Source organism: Enhydra lutris, unplaced genomic scaffold, assembly GCF_002288905.1.
Source record: "Enhydra lutris kenyoni isolate GAN:26980312 unplaced genomic scaffold, ASM228890v2 scaffoldscaffold31, whole genome shotgun sequence".
In the NCBI taxonomy this organism is placed as follows: Eukaryota; Metazoa; Chordata; class Mammalia; order Carnivora; family Mustelidae; genus Enhydra; species Enhydra lutris.
In genome coordinates, this window is record NW_019154115.1 from 12,355,676 (window position 1) to 12,374,421 (window position 18,746).

General features: G+C 36.7%; 1 protein-coding gene across 12 annotated transcripts in view; it reads left to right on the top strand.

Annotated features, from left to right (window-relative positions):
- LOC111153203 (ring finger protein 111) overlaps positions 1-11,026 on the top strand; it is a 114,263-nt gene extending 103,237 nt beyond the window's left edge. For 4 of the 12 annotated variants that reach the window (XM_022512073.1, XM_022512074.1, XM_022512075.1 and 1 more), the window contains exons 9-14: positions 1,086-1,238; positions 2,443-2,569; positions 4,848-4,940; positions 5,728-5,823; positions 6,866-6,993; positions 9,374-11,026. In XM_022512073.1, the coding sequence (XP_022367781.1) occupies positions 1,086-1,238; positions 2,443-2,569; positions 4,848-4,940; positions 5,728-5,823; positions 6,866-6,993; positions 9,374-9,491 (715 nt within the window). In that variant the 3' untranslated portion in view covers positions 9,492-11,026. The remainder of the gene's footprint in view (positions 1-1,085; positions 1,239-2,442; positions 2,570-4,847; positions 4,941-5,727; positions 5,824-6,865; positions 6,994-9,373) is intronic. The other 8 variants (XM_022512078.1, XM_022512083.1, XM_022512080.1 and 5 more) reach the window with 4 other exon arrangements.
- Positions 11,027-18,746: the final 7,720 nt, after the last annotated feature.

The window sequence follows — 18,746 nt, forward strand, 5'->3', positions numbered from 1 at the left end:
TATTTGCAAAACTCTCTAATTAATGATCTAGCACATGGGTAACTTCTTCATTTAGTTATGTAAGGTAATTTCCAGAATCTCTAGCTATTACTGGCATTCTAATATAGTAACTCCTTATATAGAAAGTTGGCAATTTAGGGGCCCCTGGGTGGCTCAGTAGGTAAGTGTCTGCCTTTGGCTCAGGTCATGATCCTGGGGTCCTGGGTTCGAGCCCCGTGCTCCTCAGGAAGCCTGCTTCTCCCTCTCCCACTCCCCCTGTTTGTATTCCCTCTCTCGCTGTGTCTGTCTCTGTCAAATAAATAAATGAAATCTTAAAAAAAAAAAAAAAGTTGGCAATTTAAAATTCTTATCTGCCAGTGCCTAGAAAATCTTTAAATCATTTAGCTTAAACATGCCAAATCTGTAAGTGGATTAGAAACTGATAGAAAATAAGAGATTAGATAGTAAAAACGAATCTCTGGAATGGTTTTGTTTTTTAAGTGCTATTTGTTTAGACCTTTATGACTATTTATATTTATAAATTTGGCTGACTTTTAGACTAAAAAGAGAAAATACAATAATCTGGGATGCAGAGTAAAGAGTGTGAATGGAACTTACATCAGTTTCCCAGATGTGTTGACATGTATTTGCATGCACAAGGTTCAAAGTTTTCTCTCTTAAAATAAGTTTTAGCCATTACAATGGATGAATGTCATTACAATGTAGAAGCAAAGCAAAATAGTTTCCATTTTCTTCCCTTATATGTTTATATAAGATAACTTCTTTGTGCCTATAGCATTTGCTGGGGTGTTTTTAAAAATTTTCTTCCCATTGATTTTCCTTTATTCTATTTAAAATACCTGCTGTAAAGAAGGTATACAAGATAATGTTAAAATTGCCTTTTTCCTTGGGTGATATTTGAACTGGAGGTATTATAATAAGCACTGAGAATTGTAGTGTTACGGTGTCTTGATTTCTTTATTAATCATTATATAATTTTATATTCTTATAATTATAGAAGTAATTTTATTATTTATATCTGTTTATAATAATACTAGATTATTTTTTCTACATTAAGAAATAACCAATTATTCAATTATTTCCAGTGGTCTTTTTGTGTTCTGTGTTTCCAGGCGGGCACATGAACGGCCCCCACCCCATCCACATAGGATGCACCCAAACTATGGTCATGGGCATCATATTCATGTGCCTCAGACTATGTCTTCCCATCCTCGACAGGCTCCAGAGAGATCTGCTTGGTCAGTATCTTGTTTATTTCAGAGTTCTGCTCAGCAGCCTGTGGTAGAAATGTCAGAACAGACGCTTTATAGTGGGATGCCATGCAGAAGGGTGATGTGGCAAAACTGAATTCCAGCTTATCTGTGAGGCACTGTCTCTGGGCAAGTTTTAGAAACCTGTAGTGAAAAGAGGAACTTGAGTTCTGGGGCAGAGAGCTATGTCAAACAGGAGTTGAGCTTTTTTGTTGTTTTTTATGGATATATGCCATCAGAGTTAACTCCCTAAATGGATCTTTCACAATTTCCTTATCCACTTCCCCACCTTTGTACTCAAATCTTCTTTACCACTCCTAACCCCTGTTTATTGACAAGGGAAATCAAACCTGCGTCCGAGGCATGTGGTCTTTTTTAGAGAAGGGAAGCAGATTTGCAGTAATTTTTCTTTCTGAATCCATTGTCGATAGGCAGAGATGAGACCTTGATCCACAATGACACTTGAGGCAAAACAAAAATGAGAATAAGTATATGAAAATGTGGCATTTACCAATTTTACTCTTTCTAAAGCTTTGTTTACCTTTACTTTATAAGGTATAGAAGTGTTTATTCTTCTAATTATCTTGATGCCAACAACTCACAGACACTGTCCAACTGGAAGCATCTGTAACATTCATATAAACCAGAAAATGAAACTATTTTGTATGGTCCTCAAGTAGAATCAGACTTTTAGATTAGCAGGAACCTTAAGGGTCATTCGTCATGTTTCCTTCCATTATAGAGTGTGAAACTAGAGTACAAATGCTTTGCTTCTCATGGTCACAGAATTGAGTTTTCGAGTTTTTGAATTGCTGAAATGAATTTGAAATTATTAATTAAATCTTTGGGCTTAATTATCTTTTTCTCAACTGTGTCAATTAAGCAACTTTGTATTACTTTTAAAAATGTAAATATATTCCCCTATTTCTGTTGATAACACTTTAAGGATGGCTAAAAGGGGGGCACCTGGGTGACTTAGTGGGTAAAAGCCTCTGCCTTCAGCTTGGGTCATGATCCCAGAGTCCTGGGATCAAGCCCCGCATTGGGCTCTCTGCTCAGCAGGGAGCCTGTTTCCTCCTTTCTCTCTGCCTGCCTCTCCACCTACTTGTGATCTCTCTCTGTCAAATAAATAAATAAAATCTTAAAAAAAAAAAAAGTATGGCTAAAAGGTAGTGTTCTCATCCTTTGTCAGGGAACTGGGAATTGAAGCTGGAGTGACTGCAGCTACTTATACGCCTGGAGCACTTCATCCTCACTTGGCCCATTACCATGCACCACCACGACTTCATCACTTACAATTGGGAGCTCTTCCTTTAATGGTAAAATAGAAAAATTTCAAAATTCTGACATAGTCTTCTTCTAAAAGTATTTTTCCTTTTCCAAATTAAATATTTGATTGGAAAATTTTTAAATATTATTTGTTGTTATGGGTGTTCTAATGGAATTTGAGAATTATTAAATTGAAATTATGCTATAAAAAGATACATTAAAGTCTGTATTTGTATTTGCATTGTGAAATGTATTCTTCTTAATAAAAAAATGATAGTTTTTTCTTTTGTACCAAGATGACAGTCCTGACCTATTGTCACTAGAACATATGCTTTATTTTGTCATACCTACTAATAGGTCTGTTCTGATGCATTTGTCCTTTATTTTTTGACCTGCAGGACTATACTGACTCTCTGATTTGAACAGATTCAGATCTTGTTGATACCAATTTGAGTTCTAAAGAACAAGTTCAGCAAAAATATATGGAGTTTACTATTCATAATATCTACTAGTTATAAAAGATGGTACAGAGTAAAGAAGTTTTTTCATCCTGTGGGGGTAAAGAGCTTATAGGAATGGTTTCCAAGATGCTTTATTATACCTGAGACTTAGGCTTTGGAATTGAGAATGGTACTCTTACAGTGGTTATAGCATGTAAAGAGCTGTCAAACAGCAGAAGCGCACAGAACTCCAACTAAGTTGACATTTGTAGGTCTTAAGGATGGGGGTTACTTAGCAATAAGAAGTAAAGCTGCCCTCCCAAGAAACCGGGATTCAGGAACAAAGGAGACTTAGGGAGAGTTACAGGACAAGTGCAGGTTTAAATAATTTGAGGGAGCAGGAGTTCCTTTCTTATTTCTTATTTTCCTTAGAGATGTGTAGGAGGTTAGGTTATCTGCTGAGAGCTTGGTAGTGTTAATTTTGATTGCAAGGAAAATTGTAGATACTTGAAAAATAGGCTATTTGAAGGTTAAAAGTTATTGCTTATTTTAAATTCTTTTCTACATACAAATTGTCTTTTAAAGCTATAAACTTGTTAGAAGTATGTTGCGATTCAGTGGATGCTGACTAATAATGTTGGAGATTTATTTATAATGATGGAAAAATGCTCTATCCCAGAATCTCCCTTTCCTAATACAGTCTACTGTTGTTGTGTATGGTAGTTACATTTTATAATGTTGGGCAAACACTAACTAAATATAGAGCCATTATTCTTGTGGTAAATACAGAGTTAGGTTACTGCACGCCTCTGGTCACTGTGTTGATCTGGTCACAATAGCCAGTCAGTACATAACCTTGTTTTGATGTCTGTTTCAGTTTAAAGACACCTTATTTGGTATGTGTTATTGAGTCATTAATGTTGAACTCATGGCCAACGAAACTCATGCCTGAATGAAGCTTATTTACACACATTTTATCCACAAGGCATATCACAGCCTTCTTGTACTTAGGAACACTAGCCCCCAGCGCTTATGTTTGGTGGCCATTTTAAAAACAGTCACCAGTAAAGTGCACAAAAATGGAAACTTAAATAGATGGCACTTAAATAGATCACAAAAAAAGAATAAAAGACCCCTGTTTATAGTATAAGAGCTGAAGTAGGAAGGCAGAGCCTTGTTCTGCATGCCAAGCAGCTCAAGATTTTTTTGCTGCTGTGATTCAGAGCACAGGTGTTGATTTTGGAATTACAAATAATTTTTGTCACGCAGGTAAATTCATGAATAATGAAGATTGAGTATGTCTAACAAAAAATTAGAAAACACTTAAAACTTTCACCAACAGAACAAAACAAAAGTATGTCTAACAAAAAATTAGAAAATGCTATTAAAACTGTCACCAGCAGAAGGAAACAAAAAAAAAAGAGCCAGAGTACCTTTGGCTATTAGGAAGTTAGAGAAAGGGAAATAAGTTTGTTGGAAAATTTTGTGCATTTTTATTTTGTAATATTTAATACATTTCTCTGAAAGTGACAAAATCTTATGAAAATTCTACTGTTCATTAGACTGCCAAGAGCATCAGTATTAACTTTGGGTATTTTCTATTTAGGATTCTTTGTGCAAAATAAATCAAGTAGAATAAAACTATTATCTCATGGAACAGCTATTCTTTTTTTTTTTTTTCTGCTTGTATTTTAATAGTTATTCTATGAGATTACATTTGAAGAGGAACCTAACCCTTTTATAGAGTGCTTACTTGGAGTTACATATACTTACTGAAGTTGAATTTTGTGAGTAGCTGAATGGAGAGAATTGAGTGTTTCAATTATTTAGGGTGTTAAAACTGAAGCCTATTCTTACTTGATTCAGCCTATGTCTTCTATTAAAATAGGTTCCTGACATGGCAGGCTATCCTCATATTCGTTACATTTCATCAGGACTGGATGGAACATCATTCAGAGGTCCTTTCAGGGGCAATTTCGAGGTGTGTAATACAATTAATGAAGATATTTGCCACAGTATCTTTAATATATAGAGAGAGTATATGTATTATGTGTATCCACAGTTGAGTAGGATTGCTGCACTGGCTGGGGATCAGAAGGCAGCACAATATCGGCATTTTTGATACTGCTTCTGGGGGTTATCACAGAATAGTTTATAAGCAGTATTAATCTTAGTATCAAAGTTTTCCAAATATTTAAAAATGAGTACATGAAAACATCTAATACATAAGAATATAGAAATTTATTAGATCGATACAAATATCAGATGAAGAACTATACCATTAAATGTGGGGGGAAAATCTCAACTGCTTTTGACTAAGCTTATTTTTAAAGAAACATTACTGGACAGAAGAAACCCAAAGTTTGTAGCTAACTATCTTTTTTGAATTTTCAGGAAGAACAAATCATTTGAATATGATTTGAAGTTTTGATTTGTTTCTTCATGTAATTTTGGAAGTTGAAGTCAGAGGGACTTTCAGCTATCCTTTGATTTGTTTCCCTGATTTACTCATTGATTTCATCTTCTCCATGCATATGTACTAACTGACTTTTATAGTACCATGTAGTAATATGGTGTCCTAATCTGTAAGGATAACTTTGCCATACTACTACATTGGCTGAGAAAAGAACAAACATTTGCCTTACCATATATGGCTTTTGTATTTACATTGCAGGTTTATAAATGTGGAACTTTATTGCTTTTACAGTATTAATGTGCTATTCAAGAAATAATCATCCTGGCTTTTGACACTAATTCTTTACCTTCAGGAACTGATTCATTTGGAAGAAAGATTAGGAAATGTGAATCGTGGTGCATCCCAGGGGACAATTGAAAGATGTACATATCCACATAAATATAAAAAGGTAAGAATTTATCCTATGAAATGTCTATATTATTGCTTAAGTGAATAAAATTTACTATTACAGAGCTTTTTTGAGATTGTGGAGTCTGCCACCTACATTATTTATTATTAAAACCACACATACATAGTTTTCTTTGTTTGTTTTGTTTTTTAAATAATTAAAGGTCCAAAAAATACTTAAAGCTTCTTACCCTGCCGACCCCCGTCTTCCTTCTCAGCAGAAAAATCATAGGGCATTCTTGGGTAATCTTTCAGATATTTTTATGCATTTACAATAACGTGCATATGTATGGATTTTCTCTTTGCCTTTCAAAAGAAACACAAAAGGGATGATATGCACACAGTTTTGCACATTTTCTTTTCCTCCTCTTTCCACACTCACAGGTCGCCCGTATTCTTTTTAATAGCATATACAAAATTTTATCGTATAGCAGTACCGTAAATTAACTAGCCATTTATTTGGACATTTAATTTATCTACATTTCTTACATTCTACCTTCAATTCCTTATGTAGTAGTATATCTAGAAGTTAAGGAGCAGACATGTTAAATAAGTTTCTTTCAGCAAGCAACAATGGCCTCTGTTACACAGAGAATATTAAAGTATGAAAATGACTGTTCTTTGTATTAATGAGGTGTTACCACTAAATTTAAGTCCTTTCAACTATCTAAGGTAAAGACTATAATAGCATTAATTTATTTGGGATTATTTGAAATACTCATTAGTAGAATAAAGTTCATGTAGCTGTATTCATGATGGGACAAAATAGAGTTTATATTGTATATCCTAATTGTGGACTAAAGATAATAGAAACTAATGAGTTAAAACTAATGAATTTCTTTTACATTTGATTTTGCTTTTGATGCTATTTAAGGGTCTTAAAAGAAAACCGTTGGTGATAGTCACTTAATTCATCTGTGAATTCATGAGAGCTACGTGGGAAATAAGTTGTGGGTGTGAATGTGTGGTTTTGTTTTGTTTTTGTTTTTCAAATAAACACAGACTTTACTCAGTTGTTCAATAATGTCATCTCTACTAATAAGGTAACAACTGATTGGTTCTCACAGAGGAAACTGCACTGCAAACAAGATGGGGAAGAAGGGACTGAGGAAGACACAGAGGAAAAATGTACTATCTGTTTGTCTATTTTAGAGGAAGGTGAAGATGTGAGGTAACTAGACATTAATTATCTAAAATCTGTTGTTAAAACTGTACAAGAGATTTTTTTTTTTTTTTTGAAAGTAGACTAGAAACCAAATTCCTGGCATACCCTGTTACCAATATTTGACATGTAGAATTGCCTTTTTACAGGGAGTAGAAGAATAGAAAGATGAATCTTTGTCTTACCAACAGAGGGGTTGGTAATGGGAAATATACTGCCCATTTTAGGGGCACACCAAGATTTGGCCAGGGAAATTTTGTGATCAAATTGTCTTCTATAAATCTTTCAGAAAGGAGAATGTGGAGGCCTCTTTAGAGCCTAAGATGGTTATATTAATGTGTTCTTCAAAGCTTAAAGAGGGCAATCCTCATTAGCTCCATGCAGTTTATCTTAACAGCATCTTTGTAAAATTTCCTCTCAGCTGATAGGACTCTTCTCTTCTTGTAACTTTGTGATTTAGAAATGTTACTATGCTAACCTACTATTAATTTTAGGCATTTTCTTTTTTCTTTTTTTTCTTTTTGAAAGAGAGTGAGTGAGTGAGGGGAGAGGGCACGGGGAGAGGGAGAGAGAGACTATCAAGCAGGCTCCACACCCAGTGGGGAGCCCAACATAGGACTCATTCCTACCAAACCTGAGATCATGACCTGAGCCGAAATCAAGAGTCAGATACTCAACCTACTGAGCCACCCAGGTGCCCCAGGCATTTTCTTTTTATAACTCTTAAGAAATTGTTTTATTTTTATTCTATTTTTTTCTAATGTAACATAATCTCACATGGAACAAGTTCTCTAACATATATAACAGATCTCATGATGATTTTGTTGCCCTAGTATGTAATGATAACTTTTTCATATTTCTTGAATTGGCTGAGAGACAAAAAAATTTATGCACAGTTGGCTACCACACCACATACAAGGCTATTTCAAACACATTTTAGGATTTTATTTATTTTAGAGCAAGAGCATGAGGACACAAATGAGGGAGAGAGGGAGACGGAGAAGTAGATTCCCCACTGAGCAGGGAGCCCAACACAGACTGATTGATCCCAGTACCCTGGGATGACCGGAGCTGAAGGCAGACGCCTAACCAGCTGAGCCACCCAGGAGCCCCTAAGGCTATTTTAGAACACTATATTTCCAAAGAAGTTTTATAAATATGGAAGGTAATTGTTTTTACAGCATTGACAATCCTGCTCACACAGTAATTAGAACACCTCTTTTTAGCTACTAATTTTACAAAATATTAGTAAGTCTGAAAATGTATGACAACTCTTTAACTGGATGAAAGTGGAAATGGACACTTAAATTGGTAACTTTTATCTCACTGTTCATTTAGATTTAATATTATCCTGTATTTCCTGGAAGCATTATTTCTCAATTTCTAATTGATAGCCTAGGGTAACATAGTGAAGTAATTTATCTTTTAACCTACTTTTATTTTCTCCATTAATTTTTTATTGAGATATAACTGACCTATAACATTGTATTTATTTGACTGTATAACAACATAGTTTGATAATACAAATATATTCCAAAACAGATTAACCTTCCTTTAAATGGATATAACAATATTATTGAAAACAATATTGTTAACCTTTTTTTTTTTTTTAAAGATTTATTTCACAGAGAGAGACACAGCGACAGAGGGAACACAAGCAGGGGGAGTGGGAGAGGGAGAAGCAGGCTCCCTGCTGATCAGGGAGACTGATGTGGGGCTCCATCCAGGACCCCAGGATCATGATCCGAGCCAAAGGCAGACGCTTAACGACTGAGCCACGCAGGCGCCCCTGTTAACCTTTAATCAGTCATGTACTCAAGTTTAATGTATAAAGATCCTCTAGATAAAAAATAATATTGTCTATTAAGACATTCCTTAATTAATACGATACTTACTGTAACATCGTGCTAATGTTTTTGAGAGAGAATTAAATGAAATATATTTTTTAAAATGCTGAATAAATGCAGTGATTTAGTATTAAAAATATATTTGCAGTATTATGTAAAAGGGAACATATTGCCAGCCTCATTGCATTGGCAGCTCAGGTCTAGAAGCCAAACTAGAATAATTGCCAGCATAATTGTCATTCTTAAAATTCCCAAGATTTTATGTAATTTGGTTCCATAGCTTTGACAGTTAATTATTGTGGTCATTTATACATTATATTGCCCAAAGTAGTAATGTAATATAGGTGTAACTCGTTAGAGAGATTGGGTATGTGGGTTTTTTGGTTGTTTTATTGTTTACAGAAGGGAAAGATGCCTGGTAACTTCAAAACACTGCTGTGAATTATTACATGTTATCATTCATTTAAAAGTAAATGCCACATGCAGTTGTCATGAAATTCACTTTTGCAATTTTTGCTTTTTGTTTTGTTTGCCTATAATAGACGCCTTCCTTGTATGCACCTTTTCCACCAAGTATGTGTCGACCAGTGGTTGATTACCAATAAGAAGTGCCCCATATGCAGAGTGGACATTGAGGCCCAGCTGCCAAGTGAAAGTTGACACCATGTTTCAGAACTGTTGCCCTCCCTCTCATTCCCATCCTCCTGGTACTGCAGTCAACCAAAGATGGCGTGACTTACCCGCGCAGATTTGGAAGCCTTGAACTTAGAGTGCGGCTCTGCTATATGGTACAACTAATGCTAGACCTACAGTTTATGTATACAGTTGAGTTTGATGTATTTATAAAAGCTTTTTTTTTTTTCTAGATTTGACATTTTTCCTGTATCATTTTACTGTATTTTTGCATGGTTCCTTGTATTGCATTTCTTTGCACATATTACGGGCTTGTGACCCTAAACTTGCAGGCAAGATTAGCTGCTTTAGTAAGTAGAATTTTGTGGTCTTTTTGTTTTTTACATAGTACCAGGTCTTGAGAATTATGAATTTTTTTATCCATTACTAACCTTTAATTTAATCAATCATGTACTTTAGTTTAATGTATAAAGATCCTCTAGAAAATGATAATATTGTGTATTAAGACATTCCTTAATTAGGACAAAATGGCTGCTGTATATTTACAATATGGAGTTCTGAGTTAAATACCATCCTTAATACTGGGAACAGAATACAAACCATATTCAGTCAGATGCAGGTGGTATTCACATCACCAGAGTGATCAATAGACATTTTCTTGGCGTATCCTTTTCCTTTCAGCACAATACAGATAGAGTTGAATATCGATATCCTACATTTAGACTGCTGTTCTGATTGTATTTCTCTTTTCCTACATCGTTTAGAACTTTATTTCCCTGAGTCAGTTTTTGCTGCTGTGAAACAGCTCTGATGAACACTAAATATTCATTCAATTAGCTGGATTGTACATACTTGCAGATTTCACAAAATTCTAGGGAAATTGAAGAAGACATGTAGAATTTTGTTCCGTCTTCTGCTAGGCACGTATAGTAAGGATATCTGCTTAACACTGATTTTGTAATAAACACATTCAGTCAGGATTTAGAATTGCAGTCATTGGCAGGTATCTCTACATTCATAGAACTTCTCAAGGTCCCAGGATCACTTTTAAGGGATTTTATTAGTTTAAAGATAAATAAAGTCAGCTGAATCTACATGTCTCTTGTTTTATTTCTCTTTAAACTTGAAAACAGTAAATCTGCAGATACTGTGAGGCACAAATTATACTGTCAACCTACTGTTGCTCTGGTTTTAGACTCCCACTTCATACATTACCAAGAGTCGATCACTGATTTAAAATTTTTAATTTCTATAGTTAAGATTTACTGCATAATATAGAATATAAAGTTAAGTTAACGTACTAACATTTCTCCTTTGGAGAAAGTTTTAATCCACTTCAGGATGCATATTATCAAGATACTTTCATATACAGGATAGCCTAACTTTATTTGTCTAAATATGCTTAATATGCCCCAGATTGCAAATGCATCAGTCAGTAACGTCACTGTCTGTATGTGGAAGACATGTTCCCATGGATCATATGTGAAGATGTCAATAAGCTTGCATTAAGCCACCTGCTTTGTAAGTGGATTGATTAATAAATAACTTATATTTCTATTGTCTTTGTGTTTCATAATTAGTTTTATAAAACAGTTTCTGTTAGACATATTGGAATTCAAAACTAGTGATCTCACTCAAGTTGACATTTGCAGAATTTTCATATTCATTCAGTTATGGCTACTTGCTTCCTTTTTCTTTGTATTAGTAAATGTAACACTGTAGTAATTGTCAATATCAACATGCCTCAACATAGTCATGTCTAGAGATGGAGGATGGACTGTGGTTAAGAAATGTGGATGTAAAATAACATTTTTTTAAAAAGAATACTTGATGATTAGGCTACAGTTGTAGAAGGGCAGAGGGGGGAGACAGAAAGAGTGACGGTGGCCCATGCCTACCATCTTACTGTGGGGAAAGGAGCAAGTAGCCTGTCTTAAAGTAGCCTGTGATGGATGTAGGACTTTGCACTGGAAAAGCCAGGGTCCCTGTCAAGGGTGGACGAAGTATATATGGGGAGAATTCTGTACAATGGAGTCCTCTTGATGTTCCCCTAAACACAAGAAGAACAGATAGATTTCTCTATTTTTTAAAATTACATCAGATTTAGATGCACGACTACCTGTTGACCTGTTTCATAATGGCTACTGATTTTTTTTTATGTAGATAAAGCCTTATTTCTTTAAAACTTATTTAATACAAATATTTGTGGCAAAAACCTGGATTGTTAATGCAGGAGCTTAGTAAGTGACTACAATTAGTTAGAGAAAATGTGATTAGTAATGAACCAAGTACAGAAGATAATAATTTTTAATATTTTAACTTTTGTGCTTTTTTTGGTGTCTTCCATATCCTGCTGCATCTTATGTCGAAATGAAAATTTCAGTGATAGCTGTCCAAATACTTTAGAACTAAAATTCTTTTGTCAGAAAATCCTTATTTTTATTGTTGTTAATATTCAAGTGATAAACGGATATTTGAAACATTTTTCTTACTCTGGTGACTTTATTTTAGCTGCTAACATGCTTTATCATTTGAATTGTAACAATTTGACATGCAGAAAACTAACTCTTTTAAAAATGGTATTTGGAACGCTAAACAGACTCTGGACATTTCACTCTTAGTTTTTCATAAACAGAAATAGTTTAATTCTGTAGAAAATGCATCCTGATTTCAAACTTAACTTCCAACTCCTCTGGAAGCACAGTGAGTTTTCTTACTTATTCAAGACCTCATGGGGTGCCTGGCTGGCCCTGTTGTTAAAAGCAAGTGACTCTTCATCTTGGGGTTATAAGTCTGCACCCTACCTTGGGTACAGAAATTACTTAAAAATAAAATCTTAAAAAAAAAAAAAAAAAGACAGCGTATCACAATATTAGATACATCAAGGTTGAAATATCTTCTCTCAGTTACAGATTCAGTCATCGTCTTGAATTAAGAATTACAGTTGACTCTTGAACAACATGGGTTTGAACTGCACAGGTCCGCTTATACATGGACTTTATTCAATAAGTACAGTATAGTAAATGTATTTTCCTCATATTCTGTTTTAAAATTTTTTATTTTATTGTCCTTATGATATCCTTAGGATTTTCTTTTCTCTAGCTTACTCTATTGTAATACAGAATATCATACATATGATGTACAGAATGTGTTATGACTATGTAATCAATAAGGCTTCTGGTCCACAGTAGGTTATTAGTAGTTAAGTTTGGGGGGAGTGAAATGTTACACATGGATTTTTGGCTGCATGGTTAGTGGCCCTAACTCCCCCATATTGTTCAAAGGTCAACTATATGTCCAAAACAACTCTTCCTTCCTTCCTTCCTTCCTTCCTTCGTTCCTTCCTTTTCTTTTTCTTTCTTTCTTTCTTTTTTTTCTTTCTTTCTTTCTTTCTTTCTTTCTTTCTTTCTTTCTTTCTTTCTTTCTTTCTTTCTTTCTTTCTTTCCTTCCTTCCTTCCTTCCTCCTCCTCCTCCTCCTTTTTCTTCCTTTCTTTCTTTCCTTCCTTCCTTCCTTCCTTCTTCCTTCCTTCTTTCTTTCTTTCTTTCTTTCTTTCTTTCTTTCTTTCTTTCTTTCTTTCTCTTTCTTTCTTTCTTTCTTTCTGTCTGTCTGTCTGTCTTTCTCTCTTTCTTTCTTTCTGTCTTTCCTTCCCTCCTTCCTGCAGGCTCCATGCAGGCTTGAACTCATGACCCTAGATCAAGACCTGAGCTGAGGGACGCCTGGGTGGCTCAGTTGGTTGAGCAGCTGCCTTCGGCTCAGGTCATGATCCCAGCGTCCTGGGATCGAGTCCCACATCGGGCTCCTTGCTTGGCAGGGAGCCTGCTTCTCCCTCTGCCTCTGCCTGCCATTCTGTCTGCCTGTGCTCTCTCTTTCTCCCTCTCTCTCTCTCTGATAAATAAAATCTTAAAAAAAAAAAGACCTGAGCTGAGACAGAGCCAGATGCTTACCGACTAAACCACCCAAGCACCCCAAAACTATTTCTTACTAAGCAAAATAAGTGTTACCTATTTTGTGGTTGGACCTACTGGGCGCCATCTCCTCTCTGTCCTGTGTATTCTGTACAAATTCACAGGCCACACAAATGATTTCTGTAGCTGTGGAAAGAATAAAGGTTTTGGTGTCAGACAGACAAGGGCTTTGAATTGTGCAGCTTTGAACAACTTGAGCTTTCTGAGCTTCATAGGTCTCATTTATAAAACAGAATAGGTTGTTATTAGAATTAAATGAGGTAACAAGTGCAAAGAGCTTTGCATGTAGTACATACTTAAGATAGAAGTTCAGTCATACTTTTAAATATTAAACACTAAAACTTTGGCAATTCCTGCATAAAAAGGAAGAAAAAAATATATAAGTTCTCTTAGTGCTCACTGCATTCCATCCCACCACCCAAAACAACTTCCCTTGCACTTGTCCTTGATAACAAATGGTAGCATTGCATGGTGCTGATCAGTGTTTGTCACTCATCTTTTTCTTCTAGAGTCTAAGAAGATAATTACTAGGTAGGAAAGAACACTCCTCCTCAGCCCTTCTTTGATGGGTTGGAATTTTTCTTCTACTAGAGGGATGAAGGATTCCCAGCACATTTGTCTTCCTTTGCCTTGCAGTCACAGCAGGGGCATAATGAGTTGCCCACCAACACCATCCAATGCTGTATTTTGGGCAGCCATTGCCAGTGGATCAGAATTGGCAAAGGATATGAAACCATTTGTCCTCTCTGATCTAAAGGAGAATATTATGGAGAAATTAACTAGAACTTCTCATTTGCCCCTAATTTTTTCCTCACCAAATTGTGCTATACAGGGACTTGGTGCCCTTTTAGAGGTTAATAAAGCACATACCATTGAGATGCCTATATTGTTAGCTTCTTCTAGGCTTATTTTTAGGCTAACCGCTATCACTGAGAGAGCATGTGGAAGGTATGGGTTTCTAGGAGATGCTTTTGATTAGCCCAGACAAATTGCATGTCTCTCTTAATTCTTTATCATCACCACAGAGAATGGATGGGATTCTCTAAATACTAATTTTCATTATGGGCTCTGCTGAATCTTGAGTACGAACTTCTAAATCATTTTTGCTTTAGGTGGTAATATTCAATATATATGTGGGGAAAAGCTTTGGAAAGTGTAGAACTCTGCAGAATGTCATTGATACACTGTGCTCTATAAAGGAAGAATTTTGACCTTTTTCCCTGTGCAGCTGGTAGCACAACTCAAGACACTCAGGTGTTCCAATCTGGCCTGCCCTTCCCCCACTTACATATGTGGAAATTCTTCCATAATATGGGATGCTCCAAGCTTGCTATCCCAGGGATTTTGTCCTTTAGATTTTCAAGAGCTTTTGAAAGAGGAGTGTTGGACAAGGGATTTGGAAGAGGTGTGGTGAGTCTCCCATCCACTGCATCCTGACCTGCCTTTAAAAAGGAATGAATGTCTTTCATTGAACTGCTATCTAGATTACCATGCTATTAGTATTTGCTCAGAGAATAAGTTGTTATGGTGTACCTGATTTCTTAGAACGTCACTATTAGCCACACACTCCCCAGAGTTTTGTATTATCTATTGCTGTGAAATATTTATTGATTTGTAACTCTAGGACTTAGTGGCTTAAACAACAAACATCTTAGTTTCTGTGGGTCCAGAATTTGGAAGCAGCATAGCTTGGTGCTTCTGGTTCAGGGTCTCTCATGAGGTTGCTTAACAGTCAAGATGATAGCTGGGGCCCTCAGTCATCTGAAGCCTTCACTTAGTCTGGATGATAGGCTTCTAAGCACTCACATGTGTGTTGACAGGTGGCTTTGGTTTCCTATTGGCCATTGGCCAAGAGACCTCTCCTCCCCCTATCAACAGCCATGCGAGTGAGCCATCTTGAAGCTAGTCCAGATTGAGGGGGAGGGAGATAGCTACCCCTGTTAAAAGAAGTGACAGCAAAAAAAAAAAAAAGAAAGAAAGACTATCTTTAACCTACCACAGTTAGGTAAAACCCTCTTGCTTTGTTTGAATTACTACTGTGCACTTCCTAACCTCATTTAGTTTTTTCCCTCCTAAACTAAAGTTTAGCGTATGGGAAAGCTGTGTGTGCAAAATGATGTTATATTCTCAAGCATTTATAATTGGGAATTGGTAGTGGAAGAATTTTAACTTCTCTCTGCTGATAGTTGGGTAAAAGAAATCTATGGGGGGATGCCTATGTGGCTCAGTCGGTTAAGCATCTGCCTTTGACTCAGGTCATGATCCCAGGGTCCTGGGATCAAGCCCTGCATCGTACTTCTTCTCTCTCTGCCTGCTGCTCTCCTTTGCTTGTGCTCTTTTGTTATTTTTTCTCTCTCTCTGTGTCAAATAAAATCTTAAAAACAACAATAACTCACCATTCATGCCTCCCCTGGTACCTCACGAATAGGGGAGAATTCCTCTTGCCTGACTCATTTTTTTCTTGGCTTTAGGGTTGCCTGGGTGGCTCAGTGGATTAAAGCCTCTGCCTTCTGTTCAGATCATGATTCTAGGCTCCTGGGATCTAGCCCCGCATTGGGCTCTCTACTCAGTGGGGAGCCTGCTTACCCCCTCTGTCTCTGCCTACCTCTCTGCCTACTTGTGATCTCTGTCAAGTAAATAAATAAAATTTAAAAATAAATAAATAAAAAATAAAAATAAATGGTGTGCCTGGTTGACTCAGTCAGTTGGGCAACTTGGTTTCAGCTCAGGTCATGATCTCAGGGTCATGAGATCAAGCCCCTCCCCCCTGGCCTCCCATTGCTCCAGGCTTTGTGCTCAGTGGGGAGTCTGCTTCAGATTCTTCCTCTCCCTCTGGTCCTCCCCCATTCATGTTCACTTTCTCCCTCAAATAAGTATAATAATAATATTAGTTATATATAGTTATATATAACTATTATTAGTTATATAATAATAATATTATTATTACTATTATTCACAGGCTTGAGGTCCAGATTTTACAGAATCATTTTAAGTGGAGGCCCATGGAGGCACTAGAAAGGTGTTTGTTTCTATCTCTCTGGGTCATCTTGCTTCTGAGCAAGTTTTCAGGCCCTAGACTGGGACATACCCATGCACCTTGTTCAGCCAGTAATAGGTTACCTGGTTACCTACATGGGACAGATAATGTTGACCTGTTGGTTAAGGTGAAAGATGTCAAGATGGATGCAAACAAGGCTTGCATCCAAGGAGGAAAAGGCTTGCTTTTTGTAAGAAAATTCACTCACCTACCCTTCCCCCTCCCAAGGAAATTAGCAGTGAAGTTACTATTTTTATTTATAACTTGGTTTGCGTAACTTGAGAGAATTTTTAATGTAACCGCTCAAAACTTTCACATTTGTTACTTTACAATTATTTTCGTCACCCACGTTCAGTTATTTGTGAGGGTTCTGTCATTCCTCCAAAATTGCCTGCCATACCTCTTTTAATTTTTCACACTCATCCAAGTAAAATTTTTGTTATATCTCACCTGGGAAACCTTTAGCTTTCCAACCCACTATAATCCATTCTTCATGTTGCCCAGTGGGTCAGCTTTCTGAAACAAAGCTTGACCAAGTCATTATCCAGAGAGTGAGAGTGCACAAGCAGGTAGAGCAATAGAAGGAAAGGGAGAAGCAGAGGATAAAAGAAGCAGAGGAAAAAGAGAAGCAAGCTTCCATCTGAGCAGGAGCCTGATGCAGGGCTTGATCCCAGGACCCTGGGACCATGACCCAAGCCAAAGGCAGATGCTTAATGACTGAGCCACCCAGGTGCCCCATTTGCTCATTCTTTTATAGGTTCTGCCTATTACAATAATTTTGTTCCTATATGTCTCCCCCTCATTGTTTTGAACTTGAGGGCATGGTTCATACTTTATTCTTCTGTTACCTGCAGTGCCTTGCACAAACATTTTAATGTTAACATAGCAAATACATTTTGGCTTCTAGCTAGTTGAGAGAAAAGAATCGGAAAGAGGTAAGTAGAAATGGATGGAGCTGGTAAGAGAAATGGGATAAAGGCAACTGAGAGAACATGGTAGTATAGTAGGAAGATTGTTGAGTTCTGAGAAAAATCTGCTGGTGAGGGCGCCTAGGTGACTCCGTTGTTGAGCATCTGCCTTCAACTCAGGACATAGGCCCAGGGTCTTGGGGTCAAGCCCTGAATCCAGCTCCCTGCTTAGTGGGAAGCCTGCTTCTCCCTCTCCCACTCCCCCTCTCTCTCTGTCTCTCTCTCCTTGTCAAATAAATAAAATCTCTAAAACAAAACAAAATAATCTGGTGAAAATGGTAATTTGTTGATTATATCATTCACAGATGATATATAAATTGTATATTATATATATTATGATGATATATAAATTAAACTGAGCCCTTCATGCCCTATGGTCTGGAATAATGGCAACTGAAATTCACCAAGGATGTAGAAATCACAACCGTGAGCTGAGCTTTTGGATTTGTCTTATATGATACACTAGTTTGTAATCCAAATGAGTCCTGATAAAAATTCAACAGTAAATAACCACCTTATTTATTCTAGGCACTAGAGATAGAATTGTGCACAAAACCAATACCCCCGCCCTCATGGAGCTTACATTCTAGTGCATTTGTTCAAATTAAGTAGCCCCTAGGTTAAGGTTCGGATGGTGCTTGTGGCCTGCCTTTGGGACTTCTAGAAGAGCTGTTAGGTTTCCAGCCCTGAACTGACCTAGGGCAATTTTTGATACCTGACGTTCTTGAGTTCTGCAACAGTGGCTATCTGTAAATTATCCCCAATGGGGGAAGGTCCTGGAAAAAGTATCCCAAGACAGGAGAAAAGGTGAGTATGTACCTGAATAAGAAATTGGAAGTGAGGAGGGTCTGACAAACCGCAAGCAAATCTTGGACCATTCAGAACAGTCCTGATGCCAAGACTGCAAGTCCATCCCTCTCTGTCTCCGACTCCCTTTCATGGTAGTGGAAGACACCAGGCAACACCTACTTGAAACCCAATACCTCCTGTCAACTAAGCCATTCACCTGTCTCCAGTCATGCCAATTCTGTACTGGTGCTTTTGCTTGGGGTGCTCCCTCTGTTGGCAAACATCTCCCTTCACCCTATATCCACTGGAGTTCACATGTACAACTTTTCAAGCAGTAATTGACCAAGAAATTAAAATCAATTGATTATGTGGAATTTTACCATACGGTAAAGGGCCATTGGCCTTTAAGAAATTTATTTTTGGTTAATTTAATATTTGATTTCCTTCAACGACTTTCAGAGTTTTCCCACTCTTTCTGCAAAATGTAGATAGAGTAACAATGGTAAATATAGTGGAAAGAGC